The 27,932-nt window shown below is 46.8% G+C and overlaps 1 protein-coding gene and 1 long non-coding RNA gene across 25 annotated transcripts in view; both read left to right on the forward strand.

Annotated features, from left to right (window-relative positions):
- The window catches only part of LOC309651357, a 70,886-nt gene extending 52,926 nt beyond the window's left edge, over positions 1–17,960 (forward strand). For 5 of the 9 annotated variants that reach the window (XR_014258032.1, XR_014258033.1, XR_014258038.1 and 2 more), the window contains 6 exons: positions 2,876–3,487; positions 4,547–4,676; positions 11,645–11,754; positions 12,613–17,046; positions 17,399–17,515; positions 17,642–17,960. This is a non-coding gene — a long non-coding RNA (uncharacterized lncRNA). The remainder of the gene's footprint in view (positions 1–2,875; positions 3,488–4,546; positions 4,677–11,644; positions 11,755–12,612; positions 17,047–17,398; positions 17,516–17,641) is intronic. The other 4 variants (XR_014258037.1, XR_014258034.1, XR_014258035.1 and 1 more) reach the window with 4 other exon arrangements.
- A 1,505-nt stretch (positions 17,961–19,465) lies between these two features.
- The window catches only part of FBXO25 (F-box protein 25), a 58,995-nt gene continuing 50,528 nt past the window's right edge, over positions 19,466–27,932 (forward strand). For 6 of the 16 annotated variants that reach the window (XR_014258011.1, XR_014258012.1, XR_014258013.1 and 3 more), the window contains exons 1-2: positions 19,937–20,063; positions 25,925–26,065. Coding sequence is in view for 11 of the 16 variants with exons in the window: in XM_082444007.1 (XP_082300133.1) it covers positions 25,932–26,065 (134 nt within the window). In the remaining 5 variants the exon portion in view is untranslated. Of the gene's footprint in view, positions 19,621–19,926; positions 20,064–25,924; positions 26,066–27,932 lie in introns of those variants that run through there. The other 10 variants (XM_082444004.1, XM_082444005.1, XM_082444003.1 and 7 more) reach the window with 7 other exon arrangements.

A 27,932-nucleotide genomic window follows, 5' to 3' on the forward strand; every position in this document is an offset into this window, starting at 1 on the left:
GGCTTAGTTGCTCCGTGGCATGTGGGATCTTCCTGGACCAGGGCTCGAACCCGTGTCCCCTGTATTGGCAAGTGGATCCTTAACCACTGCACCACCAGGGAAGCCCCCAAGCATTTCTTAAGCTATTTCTTTACACATATTCTCTAAAATCAGTTTTTTAAGTTCCCCGTATATTTTGATGGAGTTTTGATTGAATTTTCATTGAATTTAAAGATTTTGGAGAATTCACTTACAAAATTGAATCTTTCTATCCATGAAATTGGATAAAATTTCTAACCATGAAATTTTTCCCCATTTATTAAATTCTTCCTTTATATCTTTTAATAACACGTTTGTTGTTTTCTATGTGAAGATATTGCACATTTGTTAGATTTTGCTGCAACTATGAATGTTATAGATTTTGCTGTGACTATGAATGACGCAGTTTAAATTATAATTCCCACTTGGTTATTGCTACTGTAAAGAAATGATATGAATTTTGTTCATTGCTCTTGTCCCCTGCAAATCTTGCTAAACTTTTATTTTTTTATTTTATTTTTTAATAAATTTATTTATTTTTGGCTGCGTTGGGTCTTCGTTGCTGCACACGGGCTTTCTCTAGTTGCGGCGAGTGGAGACTACTCTTTGTCGTGGTGCGCGGGCTTCTCACTGCGGTGGCTTCTCTTGTTGCGGAGCATGGGCTCTAGGCACGCGGGCTTCAGTAGTTGTGGCACATGGGCTCAGTAGTTGTGGCTCGCGGGCTCTAGAGCTCAGGCTCAGTAGTTGTGGCGTGTGGGCTTCAGTAGTTGTGGCACACAGGCTCAGTAGTTGTGGCTCACGGGCTCTAGAGTGCAGGCTCAGTAGCTGCGGGGCACGGGCTTAGTTGCTCCGTGGCACGTGGGATCTTCCTGGACCAGGGCTTGAACCCGTGTCCCCTGCATTGGTAGGCAGATTCTTAACCACTGCACCACTAGGGAAGCCCTAAACTTTTATTAATCTGAGTAGTTTATTCATAGATTCTCTTGGATTTTATAGGTAGACAATCATATCATCTGCAAGAAAATGATAGCTTTGCTTTCTCTCATCCCTTATAACTCATGGTTTTTATTTTTTATTTTACTGCAAAGGCTTGCTCTCCAGTGCACTGTTGAGAAGAGTAGTGATAACTGGCTGTCGCGCTTGTCCCTCACGTTCGTGGCTCTTGTACGTTCCCCATCGGCCTAACATCTTCTCCCCACCCAGCTGGGCAGCATGTCTCCACCTGGCCCCGGGCTGACTCCGGGCAGTCTGCATTCATCTTTGAAGGAAGCGGGTCTGCTGAGCCAGCCTGGTCCTGAAGGCCCGTGGGGGCAGGGACAGGGCTGAGCTGCAGAGAGACCACGACACCACCTGGGTTTGCTGTCGTCCCCTGCAGGATCCCGTAACTCACACAGGGTGATGGTGGCCACACCCTCCCTGCCCACCTCCCCTTGGCCGACTCTTAGCTAAAAGGCTGGGTCATAGGCCAAAGAACTAGCACGCAGACTGGCCTTCAGTTTTACCTCCCGCCATGTGAGAGGGGTCTCAGCTCCCCCTTCTCAGGCCCGTCAGCCCAGGGAATCCCCCTGCACCCCTACCTCTGGGACAGCGCCAGGGTCCACGACCAGGTCAAATAGGGGTAGGCATCCCCAGCCGAGCGATGCATGGGTTTGCCCAGGCCCTCGTCCCTGATGCGTGACAGGTCCCCGAGACTCCACCGCTTTCTCTTCCCTGCCCTGCTCTTTGCCTTCGGTGTGTGGCAGGGACAGGACGCTCGGATGGGGTGAGTGGCAGGCGACCCTGGGGTGCGGGAGACCCTGGGCGTTCATGCTTCCTTAGCTCCTTCCCCTCCTGCCCCTGATTCCCAAAGTTGTAAAACTAGGTTCCACTTCCCAGCTTCCTGTACAGTGATGTTGAGAAAGCCCAGGAGTCTGCTTTCCCACATTCTCACCTCAGGACATTTGAACAGTTAATACTTTAGCAGCAGAAAATAAGCCACCACATAAGCAGTAAGTTTCTTGGTTAGAAAACGAGCCATCAGAGAAAAAATAATTTTTGCAGAGAAGGAGAAATAGTGGGTGGGCTGAGTTTTCTATCTTTCATATGGTAGATTAGTGATTATATGTCTGCACAGCGGCAGCTAACATTTTCAAATAGGAAGGCATATGATTAAATCTCTTTTGATGTTATCTGCAAATTGTTTCTCTGAGCTCTGCTTCCAAAGGGTAGCTCTCCAATTAGAGTCAGAGATGATTATTGTGGAGTTAGCCCTCACTGTCTACTGCTTAGACAGGTGACTTCTTCTTTAAAGCGCTAATTAGCCCTACATGCAGTATCTTGTATCGTATGTGACCTTCAGCATTTTGTTCTTTTCTAATTGGAATCATCTCTCCTCATGCTTCTCCAATAAAATGGAGAACCTGTTGGGAGCTCTTTGCTGCTCCCTCCCAAGGCCCCTGTGATCCGCCACGAGGCGCGGGCAGTCCTGCGGCTGCTGCTCCCCTGCCCCCGGGCAGTTCATTCTGTCCCCAGGGCTGATGCTTTAGTAAGTTCATTTCCACTCAGCAAATTTACAAACACCTCTCTTGAAGTAATAGATTGTTCGCTCTTGACGACTTGTTATTATTATTGAAATGGACCTTAAATTAAGATCAGGGATCCCTAAACCTCTCATGGTCACTAGTGAGCAAAACGAAGGTTAAGGAGTGAGGACGTGTTAGGTACGATGTTCTCACACCTTCGTTTTGCTCACTAGTGACCATTAGAGATCAATTTAGAGACTCTTGACGTTAGGTCCTTTTTTGAAGGGTTAATTAAATGACATTATATAAACCACCTTGACGTGCTTTAAAAAACATTCCCATCCCTCTTTTCCGAGTGAACTCCAGTTCCTGGCTGGTCCATGGGTGACGGCTGTGCTGTGGCGTTGGTGTGGGGACTTCTGACAGCTGTGCTGATGAGGACGGTGTGTGGCTCTCAGGGACACTCACAATGCACCGGCTCTGCCCAAGTCCGAAGAAGACTGATCACCGTGCACTCAGCCATCACTACACTGCTGGGGGGAGGGGAGGGTGGGGCAGGTACCACTACCGTGTTTTGCAAAAGAGATAACAAGGAGGCACAGGGGGTTAAGGGCCTGCCGTGGGCAGGCGAGCTGGGGCTGAGCTTGTCGGTCTGGCCCCTTCACCACCGTCTCGTGAACAGTTTCCATGATGAAAGCAGAGGCACTGTTGGGTGGATCCTGCATCCTGATAACCCGTCAGCTTCAGTCATCAAACCCGCGTCCCCTGCTGTTCACCGTCCTCTGTAAACCTCCTCCCATCTCGTTTTCACTCAGTGGGAGGCTCGTTCCTTCAGCAAACATTCCCGGAGCACCATCGAAGTGTGGGTTCTTAGAACTGTGTCACAGCTCCGATGGGGAACAGAACAGAACTTCACTCCCCCACGGAGATTACAGTCCAACTCGGAGAGGCGCACCTGAAGTCACTTGGTAATAAATTAAAGGTTGTAACTGCGACAGTGGCTCAGAGGGACAGAGGGGCTGGACTGAGAGTTTGGAGGGTCGAGGGGCACCAGCAGGAAATGCCTGCGCGAGCTGAGTAGATGGTGGCGAGGCAGTGGGGATGCAGGGGTCCTCTTGGTGGGAGCCTGGAGCACCAGTGGGGTGGAATTCACAGATGGCGCAAGTCGGGACAGTCCCACTTCCAGTGGGAGGCGTTGGTGGCTCAGTGGCAGCGCTTGTGCCTTTGTCCCCACACTGGACGAAGGCACAGGATCATCTGCCTGTGCAGAACCATTGTTCTGTGAAGACCAGTAACCCATCTGTGGGCAGCAAGGTAAGGCCCCAGAGATGTCCAAGTCCTAATCCCCAGAAACAGTGACTACCTTAGGCTAAGCGGTAAAGGTTGCTTATCAGCTGACCGTGAGGTGGGCGGTCAGCCGGGATCACCCAGGTGGGCCCAGTGTCATCAGGGTCCTTATGAGTGAGTGGAGGAACCAGGGAGAGGGGGGCGGGAAATCCTTGGTGGTCAGGGCTGGCTTTGAAGGGGGAGGGTCCCGGGAGCCGAGGAAGGTGGGCAGCCTCCAGAAGCAAGAAAAGGCAAGAAGTGGGTTTTCCGTGGGACACGGCTCTGCCAACACCTTGATTTTAGCTCAGAGAGACCCCTTTCCGTTTCTGAGCTCCAGAACCATAAAGTGATAAATTTGAGTGTTTTAAACCATTAAGTTTGTGGTAATTTGTTCTAGCAGCAGTAGGAAACTAATACGAATACTATGATTTTTCTTCCTGAATATTTCGTTTACCACACTGACTTGAGTGTGAAACAATAGGTTTGACTGTGAAAATGCAGCTAAGATTGACCTAACCTTCAGCCAGTCAGGCCCAAGCACGTTTCTGAATAACGCCCAGCTTGGTGTTTACACCCTCCAGTTTAAAAAAGTGATTATAATAGAAATATTAAAAAATGTATTTTTGCTTTTCTCTTGGGTTTTGGCTAAAGATATGTAGGATTTAGCGTCTCTTATTTCATGTTTCTCCTTTTTATTCAAGATGAAATATTCCCAGAAATGTCAAAATGACACAGACATGTTCAGCGTTTGCTGTTTCCAGGTCGTGGGGCGGGCAGACCTCCTGGCACCTGTGTTAGTATAAAAACTGGAGACCCAGGACCAACACCGGGGTCTGTACTGGTTTGGTTGTTGTCAGATTATATGATCTAAGAATGACAGTTTATAATCACTTCTTTACTATGGTTTATTGTTTTTTCTCCCCTCCAACTTTTTTTTAATGAAATGGTGCTTATACAAATTACTAGTTTTATGAAAGTACAAAAGGGCTTTCACCTAGTTTCTGAAGAATAATAAGATCAGTGTTGTAGGGGAATAAACTGTGGCTGCTTAAGAAAGGCCGAGGACCACCCTTCACACTCCGGCCCCCGTTTCTCAGGTCACACAATCTGTTTCACCAGCTCTAAGGTGTTCCTGACGGTAAGACTCATCTTTATTTTTCTAAATCAAGAGAGAGAAAACACTTCCAATTAAACTATTATGAGCTGTGTAACTAAAGATACATTCTGCCTCCAGAAATGTTAAAATGTGAAAACACGGGTACCCGGAATTGTGGAAACACGGTGGTCCTGAGACGGGACACATAGAGGCACCAACAGGAACGGGCTGGGCCCCGGGACAGCGGGTGGGACGGCCTGGGGCACAGGATAGCGTTCCCGTGGCTGAGACGTCCGCCAGGTAAACGGACTTTACCAGCCACACACCTGAAGGCACTGGAGGGGCAGCTTCCCCTCCTGGGCCCCGGCTTTCCCACTCGGCTGGGGCTCCTCCTGAGAGCAGTGGCCACGCCAGACTGGCCGGCTGTCCAGTCTGCGGGCCACCTCCCTCATGCACCTTCTGTGGTTTTAGCTCTGGTTCCCAAACGATGGTTTGAAAACCCACTTTACCTCACAATTTCTCATGAACACGTACTTGATATTACTGTACTCAGAAATTTTGTGTACTGGGAAAGGGCATAATGACAAAAAGGTACTATTCAGCAACATTTCAGAAATGTGTGTTTTATTATCACAAATACATCTAGGTACATGCGTAGACAGGGGGCCACACGTGAAAGACATTTGATTTTTGGACCACGCCGAGTAGAGGGTCCTTGCGACACACGCCTCCAAAATGTGGTTTATGGCTGAGCCTGGTGCAAGCTCTCAGCTTCGAGCGCCCTTCAGAGCGAGAACTTTATTTATGTATTTTTTATTTAAGTATAGTTGATTTATAATACCGTGTTAGTTTCAGTTGTACAGCACAGTGATTCAGTTACATGTGGATAACTGAATATATATTCCTTTTAGATTCTTTTCTGTCGTGGTCCAAACGCAGGTTGGAAAAGAATTTCCAGACACAAGGCAGAATGTAAAGAGGATGGAATTTATTAGAGGGAACGGTTGCTGCCAGAACAGCGGGCCGACTTCCTAGTAGTCTGGGAGAGCCGACCCTGAACATGTGCTATTAGTCGGTTTTTATAGCCAGAGAACAAAAAGAATGGTCTGAGGTGAAAATTTCTTTTCTCGATTGGTTGAGGCACATATATATACCTTCCTTCTCTAGGGTGGGAGTGGGACAAGGCAGATGCCTTTCCTTATTTGGGACGAGAGAGGAACAGTCCCGTTGCCCAGGTGGGCTCAGGAATTTCGTTCCCATCGCAACATGGCGCGGAGGGCGAGAGAGTCTGGTGGGGTGTGTAACACAAACTTTTTCAGGCAGGGCTGTCCTTTGTCCTTGAAGCACCATTGTCCTTGGAGCACCACATTTTCCCTTATAGGTTATTACAGAATATTGAGTAGAGTTCCCTGTGCTACACAGTAGGTCCTTGTTGGTTATCTATTTTATACGTAGTAGTGTGTATCTGTTAATCCCAACCACGAGAGCTGTATTTAAAGCCACCCTGGGCCCTCCCGAGCATTCCAGCCTGAACTTCCACCCCAGCCCCTACCCCCGCCTTCGGCCATTGTGCTGCTAAATACAATCTCTTACTGTGTTTTAAATAGTGCCGGATGCCTCACTGTCATTTATTGTAGTCACGTATGTGGGCCTTTGCTTTCAGTAATATTTAAAGCTGTGCCTAATTAGATTTAACTCCATTTGCTTGAAGACTTCTTAAGAATCCTTTGCAAGGTGGATTAGTGCTCCAAACTCATGTGAAGTCTGGGTTTTTATTTATCCGCTGATTTTAAAGGATGGAATGCCTACCTCACACTTTTAGGTCTTATCCCCTTCTTCCCACTGGAGATTGGAAGGAAGGCTAGCGGGAAAGAGTCTGCGGTGAAAGAACTGTTCCCCCAGCCTTGTGCTCTCTGCGGGGGTGTCTTAACCTCATCTCAGGGCCGAGGGGGATTGTTCAAAGCCCAAAAGCTGCCTCTGGAGTCCGGTGAACCAACCTATGAAGCTGCTGCTGACAGCCCTCAGGGTGGTCTTTTTTCCTTTTAAAAAATCTGCTTTTGCTTTATTTGTTTCCATTGCATTTGTTTTTCTTCCCTAGGAGACATTGCAGCGATGGCCCATAGGGGAGGGTGAATAATTACCCGGGTGAACAGAGGGGCACACAGCACGCTGGCGGGCGTGCGAGCAGGTGGCCAGGAGGGGCTCTGTCCCTGACGGACGGTCTGGCTGATGCCGAGGGCTTGAGCGGCCAAGGACCTCTGCTGAGAAGTCTGCTCCCTCAGAGGGGGGCCGACGGCCCAACCCAGAGCCCAGGAAGCCGCGAGACCCAGGGGCCACAGGTGGGCTCGCTGCAGGTGGGAGCTGCCTGCAGGGAGAGCATTTGCCCGCCGCCCAGCCTCCTCCTCTCCCACCCGGTCCCCCCCCACCCCATCATCAACCCCCTTTATCTTACAGCTCGGGAGGTCAGGGTCCTACTAGGTGTTGGCAGGGGAGGGTTCCTTCTGGCGCCCAGAGGAGAATCCACGTCTTTGTTTTTTCTAGCTCTAGAGGCTGCCTGCGCGCCCAACAGGCAGGACCCACAGCAGGCGGCCAGTAGGGGAGCAGGGTGGGGCCCCAGGGCTGTGCAGGGCTGGACCTGCGGGCGGGAAGGAGGACGCAAATCTACAGCCTTCCAGAGCCCCCAGGCCCGGAGCTGAGATGCGCCTGAGCTCAGGGCGTGGCCTGCCAGTCTCCAGGGTCCAGGCTGGCAGGTAAGCAGCCTGGATGGTGCCACCCCTATGGTTTTACAAGTAAAAAGTGAACAAATTGAAAATCAACAATGCTTCTTAGACCCCTCAGAGAACTGAGATCACAAGGCAAACCCAAGGTCTGACCTGAGGTGGGGAGAAAACAGAACTGAGAGGCTCTTGTGAAGGTCACGGTCCCAGTCGCTGGCACCCTCAAATCTGAGAGGTAATCACACTCTCCACGACGCCCACGTCCCCCCCCCCCGTCCCCCACACCCGCGTCGCTGCTCCCCAGGCCTCTGCCCCCCAAACCCACGTGCCTGCCCCCATGCACCCTCGTCCCTTGGACTGGGCTCCTAGGCACAGGGGATTCCAGTGGAAAACACTGCACGTCTTGATCTCAGGTGGCCTCGGCCTGAGGCAGGATTTTGGCTCCCGGCCAGAGATTGAAGTCGGGCCGCGGCAGTGAGGGCACTGAATCCCGGCCACTAGACCAGCAGCCAGTGACAAGGCCCTGGCCCTTCGGCTTTGTAGAAATGAATTCCCACAAAGAGACGGAAAGCAGTGAAACAAGTAAAGTGTTTATTAGGAGGAAAAAGAGTACGTGTGGATAGACACATGGGTGGACTCAGAGAGTCCCGCCCTCGTGGTAGTTTGACTCACTTATATGCGGCAGTTCTTCTGGGTTTCCTCCGGCCATTCATCTTGCTTTGTCTGGCTCTGAGTCTGTATTTGGTTTATCTCAAGGTCCTGCCCTGTGTGTGTGTGCATCTCTTAGCCAAGATGGATTCTAGCGCAGAGGCCTGTGGGTAGGTTGACATCACCTACTATGGGGTGGCGCCCCCTCCTGTTGACCCCCAGGAGCCTTTCTGCACGTGTGTAATCGGGAAGTCTCCTTGACCTCGAGAATGAGGAATATGAGGTCTCGTTATCTCTTACCTGAGCTGGGCTCAGGTCCTCCTCCCTCCTGCTGCTGTCTTCGTCTTGAAGTATCTGTCCAGGGGGACAGACTCTAGCAGCTCAGCCTGGGGCCATCTATCTCCTGCCTCACCAGCTCGCCCCACACCCACGTCCTATCGACAGGGCTCCGACGAACAGGGGATTCCAGCGGAAAACACTGCACGTCTGAGACCTTGTTTAAGGGGAACTGCCTCACCTATGTCTCACTTCTAAACAGTAAATTGTTTAGTTACACATTTAACAAACCACCTTGTGAGAGCCGTAACACGAATGGAAGTTCACATGCAAATCCACTATAAACAGCATCGTGGCATCTACTCATCAGCAATAAGGAAACGTTACTATGTTTCCATAACCATAAACCGCTTGTCCTGGGTTATCAGGAGGTCTTCCCTCTCACCAGGAATGAATGCGTAGCTCAGGCAGTCCCACCTCTGTGGCCTTATTCCCTGGCATTGACTCTGCTCACCCAGGGTGAACACAGGACTGGCGCGCGCGTTCCCCAGCCCCAGGGACTATACCGTCCCTCATGGGTTTCCTAAACCCTGTCCACACTGGTGCACATAGTCCCTTTATTAAATCCTCCTTCAACTACCCCCATTTGAATGTTCCATCCTTCCCTATGGGGATCCCGCTACATCTGAGGAGGTAGAGAGGGATCTAGTATGTAATACAGACCTCTTTCCACTGGCTTTGTCAAAATAAATGCCTGTAGTTGCTAGAAAAAGCATGTGGTTTTCTGTACCTTAACCCGGATGGTGTGAATGCGTGAAATTTCATTGAGCCATCTCATCTCTTCTGGGGAGACTGGCGGGCAGAAGGAATGCCAAAGCACAGGTTAAATTAAACCCCAGGAAGCCGGAAGAGCCGGAGAATTCTGATTTGCCGCACTTTTGGCAAGGCCCTGCTGTAGAACGCTATTTTCTTTTTATTTTTGCACTTTTCTTAACCGAAATACTGTCTGAAATACTTTTACCATTTTCCTGTTGCCACTGTGAAAAGCACTGTTGGGTAACTGACGCTGGGTCAAGCGGTCAAGGGTAATTTAACATTTAGTTTTGTATTAGAAATTGTGGTCCTGTTCTCTTGACGCCATTCCCTGGAAAAGCCCTTGTTTGCGCTCAGAGACCAGCATTGTACAGGACGTCGAGCAAATGTTTTCCACGCGCACACAGTGTTTACAGAACAGGAGCAATCGCGTTTTGATTCTGTCCTCTTGTGTCACATTTGGCGCTGACACTGGGCTGAGTTCCAGACGCAGTGGACGTCTGTGTGAACTGGGCCTTGCCCCTCTTAGACCTCGCCCCTCTTAGAGCTCAGCTGTTCTGTGAAAGTTCTTGGGTTGATTACGAGATGCCAGCCTCTCTGCTGTGTCCCCTGTGGAACGTCAGACACATGACAACTGCAGACCACAGAGGTCAGGCCCTGTGCACCGTCACCCGCGGGGTCTCCCCCACCCAGCAGCGGTGTTTAGGCTGCAGGATGGGGAGCCCTCTGGGCACCGCGGGGAGCACAAGTTTTGCCCAGATTTCTCTGATTCAAACAGTAACTGCTTTCGCTTGTTTTACACATTAATTGAAAGCCCAGTCATTGGAACAAAGAGTTTGAGGGCTTGACAAAAATAGGAAACAACTGATCTAAAGCAGGGGCTTCCAAATCTGGCTGCAGAGAATCAACCGGAAAGACTTTGGGTAACAGAAGTGTGCGGGGTTTACCATGATCAAAGCGAAGAGAATCTCATGGGGATGGGACGGCAGCTTTCTCAAGCTCATTGGGTGATCCTCGTGCATACATCCTGGCGAGCTTGGGAAACGTTCGTCTGGACCAGCAGTTGAAACCGTACTGTGCCTTAGAATCTCCTGAGTAGCTTATAGATTAGCAGCTGCCCAGACCTCAGCCCCAGAAATTCTGACTGAGAAGCCACAGGTGTGCCTGGGATGCTGCATTTAAATAAACGCACCAGACGATTCTAATGTAAGTAGTTTGAGGGCCGCGTGCAGAGAAACACGTGAACACAGTTAACGGCACGTGTACCCCATGGTGGACCTTCCCTCTTCCAAAGGTGAACGTTTCCTGCATAGCTATCTGAGGCTTAAAAACAGGGCTTCTTTTAAAAACAACAGTGGTTGTTTCCGAGTGGTGGAATTATGGATGGTTTGTAGATATTTATTCTTTCTGCTTGTCTGTATTTTCTAATTTTCGTTAAGCGTGTAGTATATTCCATCTACTGTATTGTTTCAGTAATAAAATAATAGTGATCAATAATTTTAAAATATGATAAAGAGGAATACAACGGAAAAATCTGTCTCCTTTCTAAGCAACAAGTTTAGAAAGACATTCTTGCCCATTTTTTGGAGTTTGGTTCTTGGTCTCCTTTTCCATAGTGCTCATGTCATGGGACATGATTTCACATAGATTTCCCAGGGTAGCTCATTACAGCCTATTTAACCAACAGCAGCTGACACGAGTGTTTGATCTTCTCACGTGTGCTGCCTGCTTTATAAACCGCAAGCTGTGTTGTCCTGCTCCACCTTTTCTGTCTTCTACTGTCTTTTTATTTTCTTCCGCCTCTTATCGTTTGCGCTCATATTTCCCTTATTCCTCATCCTCTCCCGCCATCCCCACTTTGAATCTCTAGTTAATACAGGAAAAGCTTCAGGCAAAGCACAGACAATGGTAGCTTTACAAGGCACTAATCCCATTCATGAGAGCTCTGCCCTCGGGGTTCAAGCACCTCCCAAAGGCCTCACCTCCTAATGCCATCACATCAGGCATTAGGATTTCAACTTGTGGATTTTGAGGGGACAAACTTTCAGGCCATAGTAACATCAAACTTTATCAAGTAAATAAGCAACATAATCTGGAAATATCTCCATTTACCAACCCTCCTGGTATATTCCTTCAAGTCTGTTGTGAGATCAATAGAATCTTCTGGTCTAGAACATGAACATGCATATTTAACATTTTTTATATGAAGGATGTGTTTCATTGATTTGTTCATTCATTTATTTATTCAGCAAGTATCTAAGTGTCTAGTATGTACCAGGCACTGTCCTGGGAGCCGGGATGCATTGGTGAACAAAAGAGAAAAAAGAAAATTCTGCCCTGGTGAAGCTTACATCCTGGGGTAATTAATAAATTAATAAATTTATTAATACATTAATAAGGGTGAAAAATAGACCAGTGTGAGGGGGTTTCTGAGTGTCTGGGGGAGGTTGCAATTTTAACTGAAATACTAAAGGTAGGTCTAATGAGAAGGCAACCTGTGAGCGGAGCCTTGATAAGGTAGGAAGCCATCATATGTAAACGTATGATACTTGCAAGTCACCTGAAGGCCCAGCTTTCGCAAGATCTTGTGCAGACACTGTCTACCGGGCAATTTTCCTTCCATCTCAGGATAAGACAAGGCAGAGCAAGGGGGCACTTCCCTTGTAACAGCAGGAATCACAGCAAATCTGTGTTTCCTTCTTATAAATGCCCTTTTAAGGTTTTATAGCTCTAACAACTATTGTAGACAGCACAATTGTCCTTCAGTCAAAGGAGAAACATCTATATAAAGTAGGTTATTTATTTTCCTCTCAAGATTTTTCTTTAAAATACATGCAATTTCCATGGACCTATGAGGCTCTCTGGCTTAGAACGCTGGCTGAATATTTTCCATCAGTACACTTTTTCTCCTGGTAGGGAAGGATAATATCTAGAAATATGAATCTCCCTGACTTCCGTTTATCTACTCCCTTGTATGTGACTTTGCACTAGTTAGAACATCCACGTTGCCTTGAAAAGAAGTAGGAGTTTTAGAGCTGGAGTCAGAAGCAGAAGAAAGGGTAAATGTTTGATTTATTTTGCTGCAACAACTCAACATGAGGCAGTGGAGCCAAGAAACAGAAAGTAAGCTCCTGTCTCTAGACTTTGCTGCATCACTGGGGCAACTTGACAGGGTCACTTAAGCAGCCACACTAATCCTTGGGATTTCCATCGGCAGCTGCCTACACATCAGACCCATGGGTCACAGAGACGAGAGACCCCAGCTGTGCACAAAACCTCACCAAGTCCCAACCAAGTAGCTACACTGGGGACCCTCCACTGTCCTCCACAGCTCTGGACACGTGTAAGTTCCCTCCTCGGTTTGGTTGTGCCTCAAGGTTTCCCCATTATATCTCTAAAATATGCACCTGGGATTGGGCTCCCTTCCTAAGCATGGTCTTAGCTTTGGCATTTGCTTTTCTTTACTTCTGCCCACTCAGACATAGTAGAGAAGTTCTTCTCGGAAGAATGACTTCAGCAGAGAAGTTGCAGGCAGTTATGTGCCATAACTTAGGTAGTCCTCAAATGTTAGGCTTTCAGCGATGCTACACCCACCAGTGGCTCACGTCACTTATGTTGCTCTGGGTTTCATGTTGCAGTAAAAGCAAAGAGCATTTGTAGAAAGACTGAGCAAAATTGTTGGTATTTTTGCTGTTCTTTGCTTCCCCTGTCCTTGGAGGTGGATTGAGACACCTGGAATGAGGCTCTGTGGGCCAGCAGACAGAAAAAAGGTGAGCCGTCACGGGGCCAGGAAGTGCCTCCTCTGTTTAGACATCTCTGTGAGTGTGGGTCCTGGTGTGCACAGAAAAATTCTGGCCCTCGTACACACCTACTCTCCTGGCTGTGGCTGCCTTTATCAACTCGGTCCCACAGATGCAGACTCCCTAACGGCGCGAATTCATCCTCTTTCTGTCCTGCCATCTTCAGCATTTCAGATGAAGCTGAGGTTTTCATGTGAACAGAGAAGCTAAATTTCTGTGTTCTGGTTATAGAGTTCCACGTGTGCATTAGACACTTTTTTCCAACAGATGAGAATCATTTCTGTTGACATTTTCAACCATTCAATTCCACTTGCTTTTCTAAATTAGATTTGCTTTAACTTCATTTTCTCCCAGACATTATTGGAAGAATGATTATGGAGCCCATTAACCATTTCATCATTTTATTGCTAATAGCCAAACCAGAATTAATTTTCCAAAATTATGTAGCACATTACCATAATGATTTACTAAAACCCAGGTGTATTTAAAATACTGCCTTTCTATTGTTTGTTTCTTTTATTTTTCTTTTTTAAAATTTTTTATTTCATTTTATTTATTTATTTGTTTATTTTGGCTGCGTTGGGTCTTTGTTGCTGCATGTGGGCTTTCTCTAGTTGCAGCCAGCAGGGGCTACTCTTTGTTGCCGTGCGTGGGCCTCTCATTGTGGCGGCCTCTCTTGCTGTGGAGCACAGGCTCTAGGTGCGTGGGCTTCAGTAGTTGTGGCACGCGGGCTCAGTAGTTGTGGCACACGGACCCAGCTGCTCCGTGGCATGTGGGATCTTCCCGGACCAGGGCTGGAACCCGTGTCCCCTGCATTGGCAGGCAGACTCTTAACCACTGCGCCACCAGGGAAGCCCCTGTTTATTTTCAATTCTATCAAAAAGCAGTAAACTTCTGCTGACAAAATTGCTTGGAAAAACCCAGTTGTTCAGCAGGCAATGTTGCTGTTTTCCATTTATTAGGTTTTTACTGTAGCCCTGGTGACGGGGCATCTGTGGCACATTGCCTTCATTTGTACGACTAGTGACCCTAACCAGAAAGTCAGAAAATTCTCATGGCTGGACATGAGAGGATCTGCTCATGCCTCTTCTTTCGAAGAAGGGTCCCCTTAATAGACTTTGCTCATCTCACCCAGAGGCTGAACCTCTGTGCTTCCTCCCAGGAGGGTATGGTCAGTCGTCCCCCATTCAGCAGAGGGACAGAGTCATGATGGGCAGGAGACCACGGTGACCTAAGGTGACTGGAAGTCTGGGCCAGTCAGAGAGCAGCCCAGCAATGCTGTTGATAAAAGGCTACAGACACCTTAGCGCCCACGCCCAACCCATGGTGGTCTCGCATTTGCTGGACGTGGGGAGAGGGATCTGGGACTTCCAGGCTCAGACACAGAGACCATCTGCTGTGTTAGGGGAAGAAAACCATGTTTGGCATGGGAGGCTCGGCTCCAGCTCTGCCGTTCCTCCACCAGCTGAGTCTTGAGGGTGTGGCCTTATCTACAAGGACGGATTAGCTCCACGCAGAGTTCTCTCTTGGTTCTAACAATCTATCGAAGTTTATCCCATTGCTTGGATCTCACAGAAAGCAATATAGAAACAGGAGAAGCACATGCCAGCACGGAAATAACCATGCAGAGGACGAGCCAACTTCAGTACCGTATCTGAGGTGACTCTGAAGGGGACTTGTTCCCACTGCTCCAGCTGTGGTCATGTGTGTAGATCAAACGATGTTGGCTGGCTCCCCTCTCCACCCAGAATTCTACTTTCAGGGCTCTGTAAAGTGTCAGACCCTAGTCCCTGCCTTCAGAGAGCTCACGGTCTTCACGCAAAGCTGAGATGTTTTTATAAGTCGAGGGCAGGGCGAGCTGGGATTTAAGTAACTGAAAGGAGTTACAGGAAACTGTGGTTGTCTGGTGACTGGTAAAGACTCAAGCACTGGAGGGCTGGGGGAAGGAGGATCACCTAAAACAGGCCTCTCAGGGGGGCGCCTCCCAGGGAGGTGGACACGCAGTGATGGCGTCACACAAGCTAAGTCACACCCTGGATCCACGTCTGCTACTTGTGGGGTCCCGGCAAGGCTACTGAGCTTTCTCGAAGCCTCGGGGCCTCGTCTTCAAGACACAGTAATAACAGGATTGACCTTTCAGGGTTATTCGGAGCATAAGGCAAGCAGAGTGCTTGAGCACAGCCTGGTGTGCAGTGAACAGTAAGTAAAGGTTAGCCATTTACACCATCACTGTCATGATCAAAGCTGTCATTGTTATCAGCATATAAAGAGAGGGTTGGTCTGAGCCTTGAGGAGCGGGGTCATGTGGGCAGGCTGAGAATAACTCGGGACTTCATGGAGATGCTCCCTTGAATCCGTGGATGGAATTTCAAGACACCAGAACTGGGAGAGGCTTAGAGACTTACCATTTTTGTTTCTAGATTGAAGTGCCTGCTTTCTGAGATTTACATTAGAGGAAAGGGAGCCCAGCTGTAAGAGGTGTTACCAAAAACGTCTGCCCTGTTAGAGTCCGTATTAAGTTAGGAAACTATGTCTTTCCCCCTCACCTGCCACAGTGAATTTTAGTATCTTCTTATGACTGCTCAGGCTAAAGTGATTTCCCTGCACCTGTGACCCCCATCAAAGTTCACTTGTGCGAATGACCTGGGGTCATTCCTTGGGGTCTTTTGAATTTTCATTTAAATGTTCGATTGCTAACACTTCTTACATGTATTTCCTGCCTCAATCACAGACCACAAGCTCCTAGCAGGCAGGGAAGGTTTCTACATTTCTGCAGTTCCCACAACTCTTAATATGATTCTGGGTGTGGGGTAAGCCCTCAACATATTTGCTGGTTGTTTGATTTTTTAAATTCAATATGCTGCATAAAATTTGGCCAGGAATATGTCAGATAGAAATGTTCCTCCCAAAGAAAAAATATGTATTGGCTTATCGAGGTTTAACATACTTCCAGTGAAATGCTCGGTGATATTTAACACAGGCATAGTCTCATCCCAAACTACACCAGACACTCCCATCACCCCAGAAGGTTGCCCTGTCCCTACCCTGGCCCCGCAAAGCCACCACGGGCGTGATTCTATCGCATTTCACACGAATGGAGTCACACGGCATATACTTCCGTGTCTGCATTCCTTCACTAAGATACTATTCTTGACAAGCGTCCACGTTGTAGCACGCATCAGCGGCTCATTCTCTTCCACGGCTTGAATATTCCAGTCTGTTAGTCCACTTCCTTGCAGACAGATATCTAGGTTGTTCCAAGGAATAAACTGCTACGAACATTATTGTACACGCTCCTCGTGGCCATGTTTTCATTTATCTTTGATAAATACCTAGGGTGGAACGTGCTGCGGCATCTGTATTAATGTAAACATGTCCATGAGTGGAGTTAGAGACAGCCTTGATACCGAGCAGGGCCCAGTGGGGCTCCTGGGCACAAAATCCTTCCTGTGTCCCCATTTCTTTGATTATAGGAAACAGGCTTCAGTCAGCCTCCATGACCTTCCATGAGTTCCATGGGGCAGATTCAAGCAGTTGTTAATTAGGGAAGGGAGGGGGTGTGAGACAAGGGAGGAGGAGTCAAGAGAAACAATAGAGCAGCCTTGGGGCAGGGTCCTGGTTCCCCATCAAGGGATACACAGAACAACGTCTTTGAGCTGTTTTGCAGGTACTGAGACCCCCACCAGGTGGGAGAAGTTAACGGTTAATGGCATGCTGCCCACAGAGGCTGGATTCGGCTTCAGCTCTGCGCCAGGCGAACAGAGAGTGTTTGGAGCTGGGTGAGGAGTTGTGGGCTTGCAAACTGGCTGCTCTCAGGATGAAGCCTGATGACAACACGTCTTGTCCGGCAAGTACAGAGTTTCAAAAGTGGAGGGATGAGGTGCCTGCAGGTGCTGTGCAGTCAGCCTTCCTATCCCTCCATCCCACGCTTACCACGTGCTCCTGGCCACCTCTTAGTTCAGGATCCTAAGATTCTATTCCGATTCCTATTTGAAAGATAAGGAGGCCCAAGACAGAGAGGAGATCGGAAACAAGCCAGCAAACACAAGCTATCTCCTCCTCTGCCCTGGCCATCGCTGCCTGCTGGCCTGGAGGCATCTGTCAGAGAGGTGCTTTTGGCCCAGGCCTCTCCATATTTTGTACGTCTTTATAGCCATCACCCCATTTTCTGTGTATTCGCTGTCCTGTATCTGCCTTGAACAGTGAGCTCCTGAAAATCAGGGATTTCAGCTTCACATCCTCACCACCTGCCATGGTGCCCAGCATGTGGTCTGTGTGGTCACCCTAATGTACCTACTGCTCTACCAAGTGTGCACCAAGGTGACAGGGTTTTGTTTGGGTAGTTTGGTTTGGTTATTTCTCACCCCAGTATTATCGTTGCACAGAAAACAGAATTAGTCTTCATGTGTTGTATAAAGATGCCATTGAACATCTTACGTGTTCCAGACAGAGTGGAGCATGGAAAAAGAGACAATTCCCTGAGCCTGGAGGGAGCAAAGCTGAGCTTGTCTCCAGAGGATCAGGGACACACTCCCCAGCGGTGCAGCGGCCTTCAGGACGCATGGGGGCCCCGTGCTGGCTGCACCCCAAGCCCCCGGTGAGGCATGGAGGCACCAGCACGCCTGTGACCAGTGACTGCCCCAGCTCACTGCTACGGCGGACCCCAACTTTGGGGAGGGGCTGCAACAATGTGTTTAAGTGTCCCCAAATCCTTGGATCGAATAACAATTGGATTATTTTTAGGAAAATAAAGAACTCGAAATTCTCCCTCGTCCCAGTTGATAGACTTGTTAGATGAAGGGACGGCTCTCCCCTCACTCGCGGGGCTCCACAGCGCCCAGCCACACCCTGCCTTTGCGGAGCATCTTCCTGCCCCTCTGCTGCTTTCTCCTCCTCCACTGGTGAAGCTTCTAGAGGGCCGTGAACATGCCCCTCTTTACAAGCAGAAAGCTAAGTGTGCTCTCAGAGATATTTGCTGGACGGAATTGACCTGAACCACGTGGGGGGGGCCCTGCGTTTCTCTGCGGATGGCTGTCACTTTGCTTCCTCTCAATCCAGCCAGTGGAACTCCTTCACAAGGAGCTATGTGGACGCTGGCCAATTAGTCTAGACTTCATACTCTTCTAAGCCCCGTGGGGTGCCGGCGGGGCTCTCGCCCTGGCGATGTCGACCACAACTCCACTTGCACTTGTCTTTGGCCCAACAATTCCAATGATAGTAATTTACTCGCAAACACACCACCCCACAAATTTAAAAAAGAAACCAAAACCGCACACGCATACAGCTACTCATTTATTTTTAACGGCAAAATATTGGAAAGAACCAAACGCTCATCCATGGACGATACCTAAAACTAGGAAAAGAAGGGGGCGGTTCTTAAATTGGGGATATGCAAGCAACACTGCTGACCTCTGTCCGTAATCACTTTTCCTCTATTTTAAAAGCATGTAAAGAACACTATTGTAATAAGCACGAGGAATAATTTACAAAAAATTTTTCTAAAATATGAATACCTACTATATTTTACACATTAAAAAAAAGAAAAATACTAAGATCAAATACTTATGTCCTGCTCACCATACCCCAGGTACTGGTTTGAATGTTTGACCATGTTAATTCAATTTTCATAAAGATCCTGTGAGGTAAGCCCCGCTGCCGGCTCCATTTTACTTGCGGGGAAAGTGAGGCAGAGAGAGGTTCAGGCCTTAGTTAATGCCCACGCCTCTCGGCAGCCGGTCCGGCTCCGACCCGGCCGAGAGCTCGCACTGGCCAGAACCGGGGGCCCTGCTCCTACCCTGCCCTCCGGAACCCCACATTCTTGTCTCCTAACTGGGAAAACCCCACTAAATCGTTTATAAATACAAAGTACTTGGGCCTTAAAACTCAGTATACAAGGTAATGAGGTGCACAGGGGGATTGGGGGCAAATCGAAGCTGCATTCCCGAAATTCAGGTTGGGTTGGAAAGCTGAGCAGGTTGGGGTGAGCGGATTGGAGTATCTGTCTGCAGTCGGCCCGGCAGTTAGGACCCAGGTGACCCACGCCTTCTCTGCTACCTCAGCACCTGGAGCCTCTCGGCGCCCAGACGCCCCCTCCACCTCCCCCACCAGCCCCACCAGCCCCACCAGCCCCACCAGCCCCACCAGCCCCACGGGCCGCACCGACTGCGCACGCGCGGGCAGCAGCACGGGGGACCGGGAGCGACGCCCACTGCGCACGCGCGCGCCGCCGACTCAGGGATCAGCGTAGCAACACGGCCGCGCGGAGCCGCGCTGGCCAATCAGCGCGGCCGGGGGCGGGGCTTCCCCGCGGCGGCTCCCGGGTAGGCGGTGGGCGATTTCCGGCAATAAATCCCGACGGGCCGCCGTCAGGTGCCGGCTGAGGGTTGTCAGTGCGCCAGGTGGGGCCCGGACCGTCGGCGCGCCAGGTAAGGACTGGGACGCCGCGCGCGCTAAGTGGGGACTATGGGCGTCCGCGCGTCAGGTGGGGACGGAGGCAGTCTGCCCGCCACACGGCGCGGCCCACCCGTCCTCAACCCCACGCCCACCCTCCGCGTCCCGCAACCCAGCTCCCCTCCCGCCCCAGCATGAACCCGACCCCACCGGGTCGGCCCCCTCCTCCCCCGGCCCGGGGCCTCCGGGACCACCCCTCCCCGGCCCGGCGTCTCCGGCGTCCGCCCTCCGGCCTCTTCCTCCCCCGGCCCGGGGCCTCCGGGACCACCCCTCCCGCGCGGGCACCTGCCCGGGCCTGTCCTCGTCCTCCCGGCGTCCGTCCTCTGCTCCCGTTCTGCTCCGGCTCCGGCCCCTCTTCGGTTGCTTTTCTTATTTTTCTTGAGCGGACGCGTTTCAATTTTGCGTCCTTCTCTTCGCGGTAAGCTCCGTTTGGACCCTTCTCCCAGCCCTGGCCCTGCTCAGACTCATCTTGAAGGAGTGTGGGGAATCGTGCCTTTTCCTGCGGAGCCCTCCTTTCTTGCCTCTTCCAAATCCTTACCTCCAGCCCTAATCACAAAAGACACGCTTTCCCTTATTGTTTCGTGTTCCACTTTCCCCTCTTACGGGAATGTTTTCCGTTTCCGTGAGGCATCTGTGATTATCTCTCAGGCCTTCTTGCAGTAAACCCCATTTCTGATTCTCAGCCCTCGGTTTATCATTTCTTGATGGTATTTCTGGATCAGATTCTTTCACATTTATAAGCCGTATTCATGTTTGACCCTCAATTATTTGGAAATCTTGTAAGGAAGAGAAAGCAATAGAAAAAGCCAAATGCTTATCAAGTACAAGATCAGTCATTCTTATCTCAGAACAATGCAAATTATTTTCTCAAAATTTATGATGAAATTTCCAGTATAAGAAATACTGGAAGAGAAACTCCTTTGCCAGCTTTTTTCTCTGAATATGAAAGTGCCTTTTATTTTCACTGTAACTTGTTTGTTTATCTGTTTGTAATGTGTTTAGCCATAGCTCTTGCTCTACAGGTATAGTCTTTATTGTTCTGAAAATCAGTTTAGTAACTGAAGAGAGTAAGTACTGTTACACATGTAACCTTTTCAAATTTTTTAGAGCTGTTTCCTGTCGTGTTTTTCTTGTCTTAGTGTTTTTATATTTAGATCATTCATTACTTTAGATCATATCTGATGATGTATGACATATAAGCTAAAAAATGTAAGAAAAAAAACTCCTGCAGTTTCATGACATCTGTTTCTAATAGGGTGTTCAGGAATTGCTGTTTTAAAAATATAGTGGTAGAGCATGGATTGTGGATTGAGATTCCATGACTGTAAATCCCAGCTCCACCAAACTTTTTGCCTCAGTTTCTTCATCTATAAAATAGAGATTTAAAACTTTTAAATGCGGATTGCAGCATTTCCTACCTTATACGGTAGTGTGAGGACTAAATGAGATAAAAGAGGTAAATTGTCTAGGGTGATGCCTAACCCATGCTGAGATCTAGTAAATGTTTGCTGCTGTTATCATTAGTTAACGGAAAGTGCGCTTATTGAAGGAAAGACATTTCTTGTCTTGTGCAGGAGTTTCCACTGGCAAATGAACTTCATGAAGCCCTGTTCTCCTGCAGTGCTTCACCCCTATGTCCTGCCATATAAAATAGAGATTGAGGGAAGATCTACAGCAGATGGCCCCATATGCTCTCTGACATTAGTTGGCATGAAATGTGCACAAAATTGCAGATTGTACCAGCTATTTTACAAGAGTAGCCACTTTTGACTAGTTGCTCTTACACATTTAATAATTTTCAGGAGTAATTTCTAGTTCTTATTTTTGTATTTGGAAATTATCAAAACAAAGGTGATTTTAATTAAATTTATAATATGATAGCGATTCAGATCTTTTAGCAGAACAGATAAATACATTTCCATAAGAAATGATGGCTTGTCATCATTCCACAAGTTTAACAGTATTTTTCGATTTGCAAACTTGTTAGATGCTTCAGACTGGGACTATTTTTGAAAATTTGAGTCCGAAGCCTTTCACATTGCAACTCGTGTGTTTTTTCTTTCTTTTCCCTGATGGCTTTTTTGTTATTGTTTGTAATAACTGTGCTTCCAGAATCTCTGCTTTAGTTCATGAACTAAAGTATAAAGTATAAAGATTACATATAAGTATTATATAAGGTTATATATTGTAATAATCTATGATGGGAAAGAATATGAAAAAAAAGTACATAATTGAATCACTTTGCTGTACACCTGAAACTCACACAACATTGTAAATCAACTATACTTCAATTTGAAAAAAGGTTATATGCAAGTGTAAAGTATAAGTATAAAGATTATACACCTATATGGAATGGAATACACACATTTATTTTGAAACAAATCTTTTCCTCTGTGTTGAAAATAAAACTCTTGGAAATGTACTATTTTTATTTCCATGGTCCATTTAGCTGCATTTCACTCCTTCCAGCCCATGGAAATATAAACACTTAGCAACTGAAAAATTCAGGCTAACTATATTTGTTTCTCACAGAGTTGTTAAAGTCAATATGAATGATCTGTAGAGTTTTGGTAGTTGTAAAGGAATCAATTATCTTACAGGAAACCCCAAGCTGACTCTTAACTTTACAGCAGAAACTTAGTGTAAATGTTATAGGGATTGCTTGTGAGGCCTGAATATAAGTGCATTAAGTGGTGAGTGGGCATGGTGTCTAAATAGGCAAGTACAATGTGTGTCATCAAGTCTTAAAATATCTTGTTAGCTGAGGTGTTGGTAAGAAGTTTCTGTTGCTTAAGTAGTTGTTCTTTCTGCCTCTGTTCTCCACTTCAGTCTGTCCTTCACGCCCTGGCAAATTATTCTGAAAATAGCACTGCTCACGTTGCTGGATTGCTCAAAAACTTTTAACTATTTAGAGAATAAAGTCCAAACACTTTTGATATTCTGCATTCTCCTAGTCCCCTTTCCAATCTGTTCTCTATTTCAGCCAGCCTATTCTGCTTATTCTCAAACATGTCACATGTATTCCTGTCTTCATTTTTTTCAGCCACCATTTCTGTGATTGGTATTTTTTTCCTTTCTTCATTCACTTAAGATCTAACCATGCTTTAAGGCCAAGCTCATGTCCTAGTTTCTCTTCAGAGGTTTCCCAGGTGGTTTGCTTTTTACTCTGAGTTTCTTTTAGTTATTCTCTCTTTACCACTCATTTAGTACTCATATTACAAGATTGCATGTATGCACATTTATATATATATGTATATATTTAATGAGAAACCAATTTTATTAATTTAAATGTATGAAGACTTCTAAATTCTACAAGAAAGGAAAAAACTAAAATAATAAATTTGTAAAATCTGTGAGCATACAGATCACAAAAGAGAAAAGGAAACATACTGGGGACAATTCTTCAACTGCATCAGGAATCAAATAATATAGGTTAACAATGTCACCATTTCTGCCTTTCAGATCAGCAAGTCATGTTCTATAAAAATTGTCACATGGGTAATACATTTTCATCTAATAAAAGAAATATTAAAAATAAAAATGCCTCAAATAAAAAATAATGTAAAATCTCTTGAAATTCAAACATGCAGAGATATTCACTGTTTACATTTTGCTATATCTGCTTTCAGATTTTTTTCTATACACACATGTATAAACTTGTGCCTGCATGTAGAAATACACAGAAGTATCACATATATTTTCCTAAAACTTGCTTTGCTTTCACTTAATATACTGTGAATATCTTTTCATGTTAACAAATATTTGCACAATTATTAATAGCCGTTTACAATCCCAGTGTAATAACAAATATATTTAACAAAACCTCTTTTAGATAATTTAATTGTTTATAGTTGTTACAGTTTGTTCCTGTTACAAAGAATTCTTCAAGGGACAGTTTTCTACATAACATCCCCCCTGCCCCGGTTTTATTGAGATATAACTGACATATAGCACTATGTAAGTTTAAGGTGTACAACTTGATGATTTGACGTACATACATCATGAAATGATTACCACAGTAGATTTAGTGAACATGTATCATCTCCTATAGATACAACATTAAAGAAAAAGAACTATTTTTCCTCATGATGAGAACTCTTAAGATTTACTGTTTTAATAACTTTAAAATATAATGTGCAGCAGTGTTAATTATCGTGTTGTACATCACATCCTTAGTGCTTATTTATTTTATGACTGTTGGTTTGTACATTTTGACTACACATATGCATATATTTTAAAATATTTTAAATATACTTACATATATTGTGTGTGGAGGGGGTTTTCATTTGTTTTTTAGTTCCTCAAGGGTTTAGCGGTGTACCCTTAGGGAAGGGACACATAAGGTAATAACACATTTAGTCTGTGTTTATATGTTTGTCATTGAAGTAATACTGTATTTGACCTATTAGCAATAGTCTGCACAGTTGCCACTTGATTTTTTTATAAACGCAGTTTAAATATGATATTGAGAGATACTTTGGCAATTGTCAGAGGTGGTCCTCACAGACGTTCTTCTCTTGTTTGCGTTTTATGAGACTAAATTTGCCGTTTAAGCGTCATCTACTACATCATGGTACTTGCCTTCTTTTGTAAAAGTATTCTCTGGCTTCTGTCTGAAGCTTCATGAAAAAGTATCAGACACCTGCTATTGGAGAGAACCTTAAATCATCTGGATGGACTAGACATGGGTGGTGGCGTGTGCATTTTAGGGCGATCAGCAGTTGTGAAACAGGAGCTTAAGATGAGGCTTATCAAAACAGTGTTGAAATTTAAGGAATTATTTTTAATTATCTTCTAAAGAAAGAATTTCAGTTAAACAATATATGACTGAAAAAGATGTGTTCTGATTATTACTTAGTTTAGCAAGGTTTTGAGAGCCTCTTGGTACAAAGGAAAATTACTTCATCGTACGTTTCATGTTGAGCACTTGTAGTTGACGCAGGAATATTGTTGAAGAGTTATAATTTCCCTCTGAGATTTTTTTGTCTCTTCTAAGCCAGTATAAATGCCTATTTAATAGCCTATTTTTTGTTAGTTATATTAAATATACTTGGGAGATGGTATTTGAACACTTTCATCTCTTGTGTACTCTACGATATGATGTGATATGATACTTCCACGTTAGTGAAATATCCCAAATCTCCGTCGTCGGACATGAGATTAATATAACACATTACTCTATGGAAACTTTTTGTTGAGTTATCAACTACCTTTTTGTAGCTAAATACGATGTATACTTTTTCATTCTTACCATGCTGGCTTCTTTGTAACACTTTCCTCTCTGTTGATCATTTCTTTCTTAAACCCGTTCTTCTCTCGCCTTCCGTCTTCCCCTACATCCGTGGCTCTTCCTGTTCGGTGTGCTTTCTCGACTCGTCTTCACCTGCTTGTCCCTTCAATGTCAGCGACCCTTGGAGCTGGCTCCTTGGCTTTCTTCTGTCCCCACGCTCTCTGGTCTCTGTCTGGACGGTCTAGATGCTGGTGGTTTTCCTGCCTTGCTCTCCAGCCTTACCCTCCCCTCTGAGCCCTTCATTCAGTGATTGTTGAGCTACCCTTGTGCGCCGGGCATCGTTCCAAGTGTTGGGATACAGAGTTGAACAAGACACCGCATTTTCTTGAGGAAGGCAGACTGTAGCCATGTAAGTAATTTCAGACAGCGTTTATTACTAGGCGCTGGCAGAGACCGAGTAGCCCTGAGGTCTCTGAAGCTCAGATCTGGTTGAATTGCCTCCCTGCGGAGTGGAGGTTCCTTTCTTGGCCACTTGGTGTCCTCAGAGCGCAGTCCAGCTCCTTTGACTTTGTTTGCCCCCAGTGGCCTCTCCATTCTCACTTCCAGCCACTCCCCACTCCCCCCTTACATGGTCAGCCTCAGGCGGACTGGACTGTGTACAGGGCTGAGCATCCGTGTTTCATGTTCTGTTGCTTCTAATTTCTGGCATGAGTTTTCTGTTCGGTGTCATACTCCTTTTCTTCCTCACTCCCTGACTGCTTGTTCTTCAGGCATAAGCTGAGATGTCACCTCTGGGTGACAAACCTTCCATGACACGTGCAGAGTTGGGCTAATAAATCCACCAGTCCTCATCCGTGTTAAATCATTTTACTACAACTGAAGTCCTGTGTTACCTTCAGTGTTTTATCTCAGTGTCCAGCTGGCACGTAAGGCACGTGCAGACATTTAAATATTAAGTAAGAATTGTATTCATTAAAGTTAACGAATAAATGTTCTAAATGAAAAGAAACTTACATCAATTACACATACATTTTTAACCTAAATTATAGGAGAGCTATGCCATTTTTGGGCCAGGACTGGAGATCTCCTGGATGGAGCTGGATTAAAACAGAAGACGGCTGGAAAAGATGTGAACCCTGGACTGAGGGACTTGAAGGAGAGAATAACCGGTGTGGCGCCAGCCACGGCACGTGAGTCGCAGCTCAGCAGAGCCACACCGTCCCTGCCTGACTCTTACGGCTTCACCTGTTGGAGCCCATGACTTACCGCTTGGCTGAGAATCCCCTCCCGCACCTGCACAAGGCTGGTGTAAGGAAACAAGTTACTAGCCAGAGTCTGAGCCTGGTAGATCGCCTAGTGCCCACGCACAGATGCTGCCGTCTTCTTTTTAATTTGAAACGTTTAACCCTTACAGTAGTCCGAGAGATAGGTATTATTCTTATTAACCTCCCGTTACAGCTGAGGAACCTGAAGGAATTAAAAGATGTAGTTTTGGCGGCCTGCGTCAGAGGCCCATGGTGACAGTGGCTTGTGCGAGACAGGAGTATAGTCTTCTCTGTCAGAGGCCTGAGTTGGTGAGGTGGCCTTTAGCTCTGCGTCCCCAGAGGCTGGCCTCGTCGGCGGGGTTCAGGGTGGAGTTCTGCCCCCACCTCCGCGTTCCGCTTGGCAGGGTGGAGGAGGAGGTGCCCGTGCCACACCTCACCGGCTGGAGTGGGAGCTGCAGGGCAGGCTGGGGGCTGTGGTCTTTCTCCAGAGGAAAGTGAGAGATGGCATGGATGCAGGAGCAGGCCAGCGTGGCCGTGGTGTGCTCACCCGCAATCGCCGTCACAAGTGTATTTGAGCATTTGCAGGATTGGGGAGGTCTGCAGACCTCTTCCTCCAAAGTGTCACGGGTCTCGTCATCCATTTTACTGCATATGTTTATCTCACATTTGCGTAACTGTCAATTGTGTATTTCGAACTGACAGGTCATCTGTTTTTCTGATAGGAATTTGGTACCTTTAGACTGGAGATTGGGGTTTGCGGTATTTAAAGCAGAAATTAATTTTATATTTAAGATTATAGGAAGGATAACACACAGTGTTCGTTGAATTTATATTGTGGCATTTCTCTGCCTTTCTGAATTCTAAAATGTCAGTTTAAAAAAAGCTGTAATGCATGAAATAGAAAGTTACTGCTACTTCTACACTAAGGAATTTGCATGTGTTTTTTTCCTCATGTATTCTTTATTTCCCCTCATTCCAAACATGTTGTGAATATCGAAGAATACTTTTTTCTCATATATGCATAGAATTAGAGAAATACAATCAAAACCTGTTTTCTTTGCATGATAAACTCCATGTTCTCCTGTCTCCCTTCCCACCTTCCCCACAGACACTCCCACTCACCCACTCCTGTTCACACTCATTTGAAAATCCTTTGAAATATAGTGGTGCTGGCAGAGGCCTTTCTGTGTGGGTGTCCTCACAGGGACAGAGGCTGTGTCACAGCAGCCGTGGACTCTCCACCACGGGTGGAGTGAAGACACCTTGCTCCCATCCAGGTGCCTCGCAAGTCTGGCTGCCCTCTCTTTATACTAATGGTGTATGTAATTACCAACCTTACATAAACTTTACAAACAGGGTGGGACCGTGGGCAACTCACTCACTCCCTGCCAGAGAACATGGTGGGACCGTTGTAAATGAATCGTTCTCAGACCCTTGCAGTTGGACTTTTAGTTTTCATCTTTATTGAGTTCATCCTGAATCTTTATTGGCTTCATCCGGAACACACAAAGATGTGTGGGTCAGAGATGTTTTTATTAATTACCTTCTGTGAACGGAAAGTGTGTTGGTCTCCCCAGCCCAGTGCTTACTCCAGACCCTTCACAGTGTGGGACCAGGAGAAGGTGACTTTGCTTCGCTTGTCCACAGAAAGGATGCGGCCGTCCCCTCCCCTCCAGAGGGGGCTCCTTGGAAACAGAAGGGGCCTGAGTCCTGCCTGTGCTCCTTTGGTGTGTAGATAGATCCCTCCATGAGCCAGACCTGAGATGCCTCTGGTTTTGTTATTACACATGCT

Source organism: Balaenoptera physalus, assembly GCF_965194825.1.
Source record: "Balaenoptera physalus genome assembly, chromosome: 21".
Lineage (NCBI taxonomy): Eukaryota > Metazoa > Chordata > Mammalia > Artiodactyla > Balaenopteridae > Balaenoptera > Balaenoptera physalus.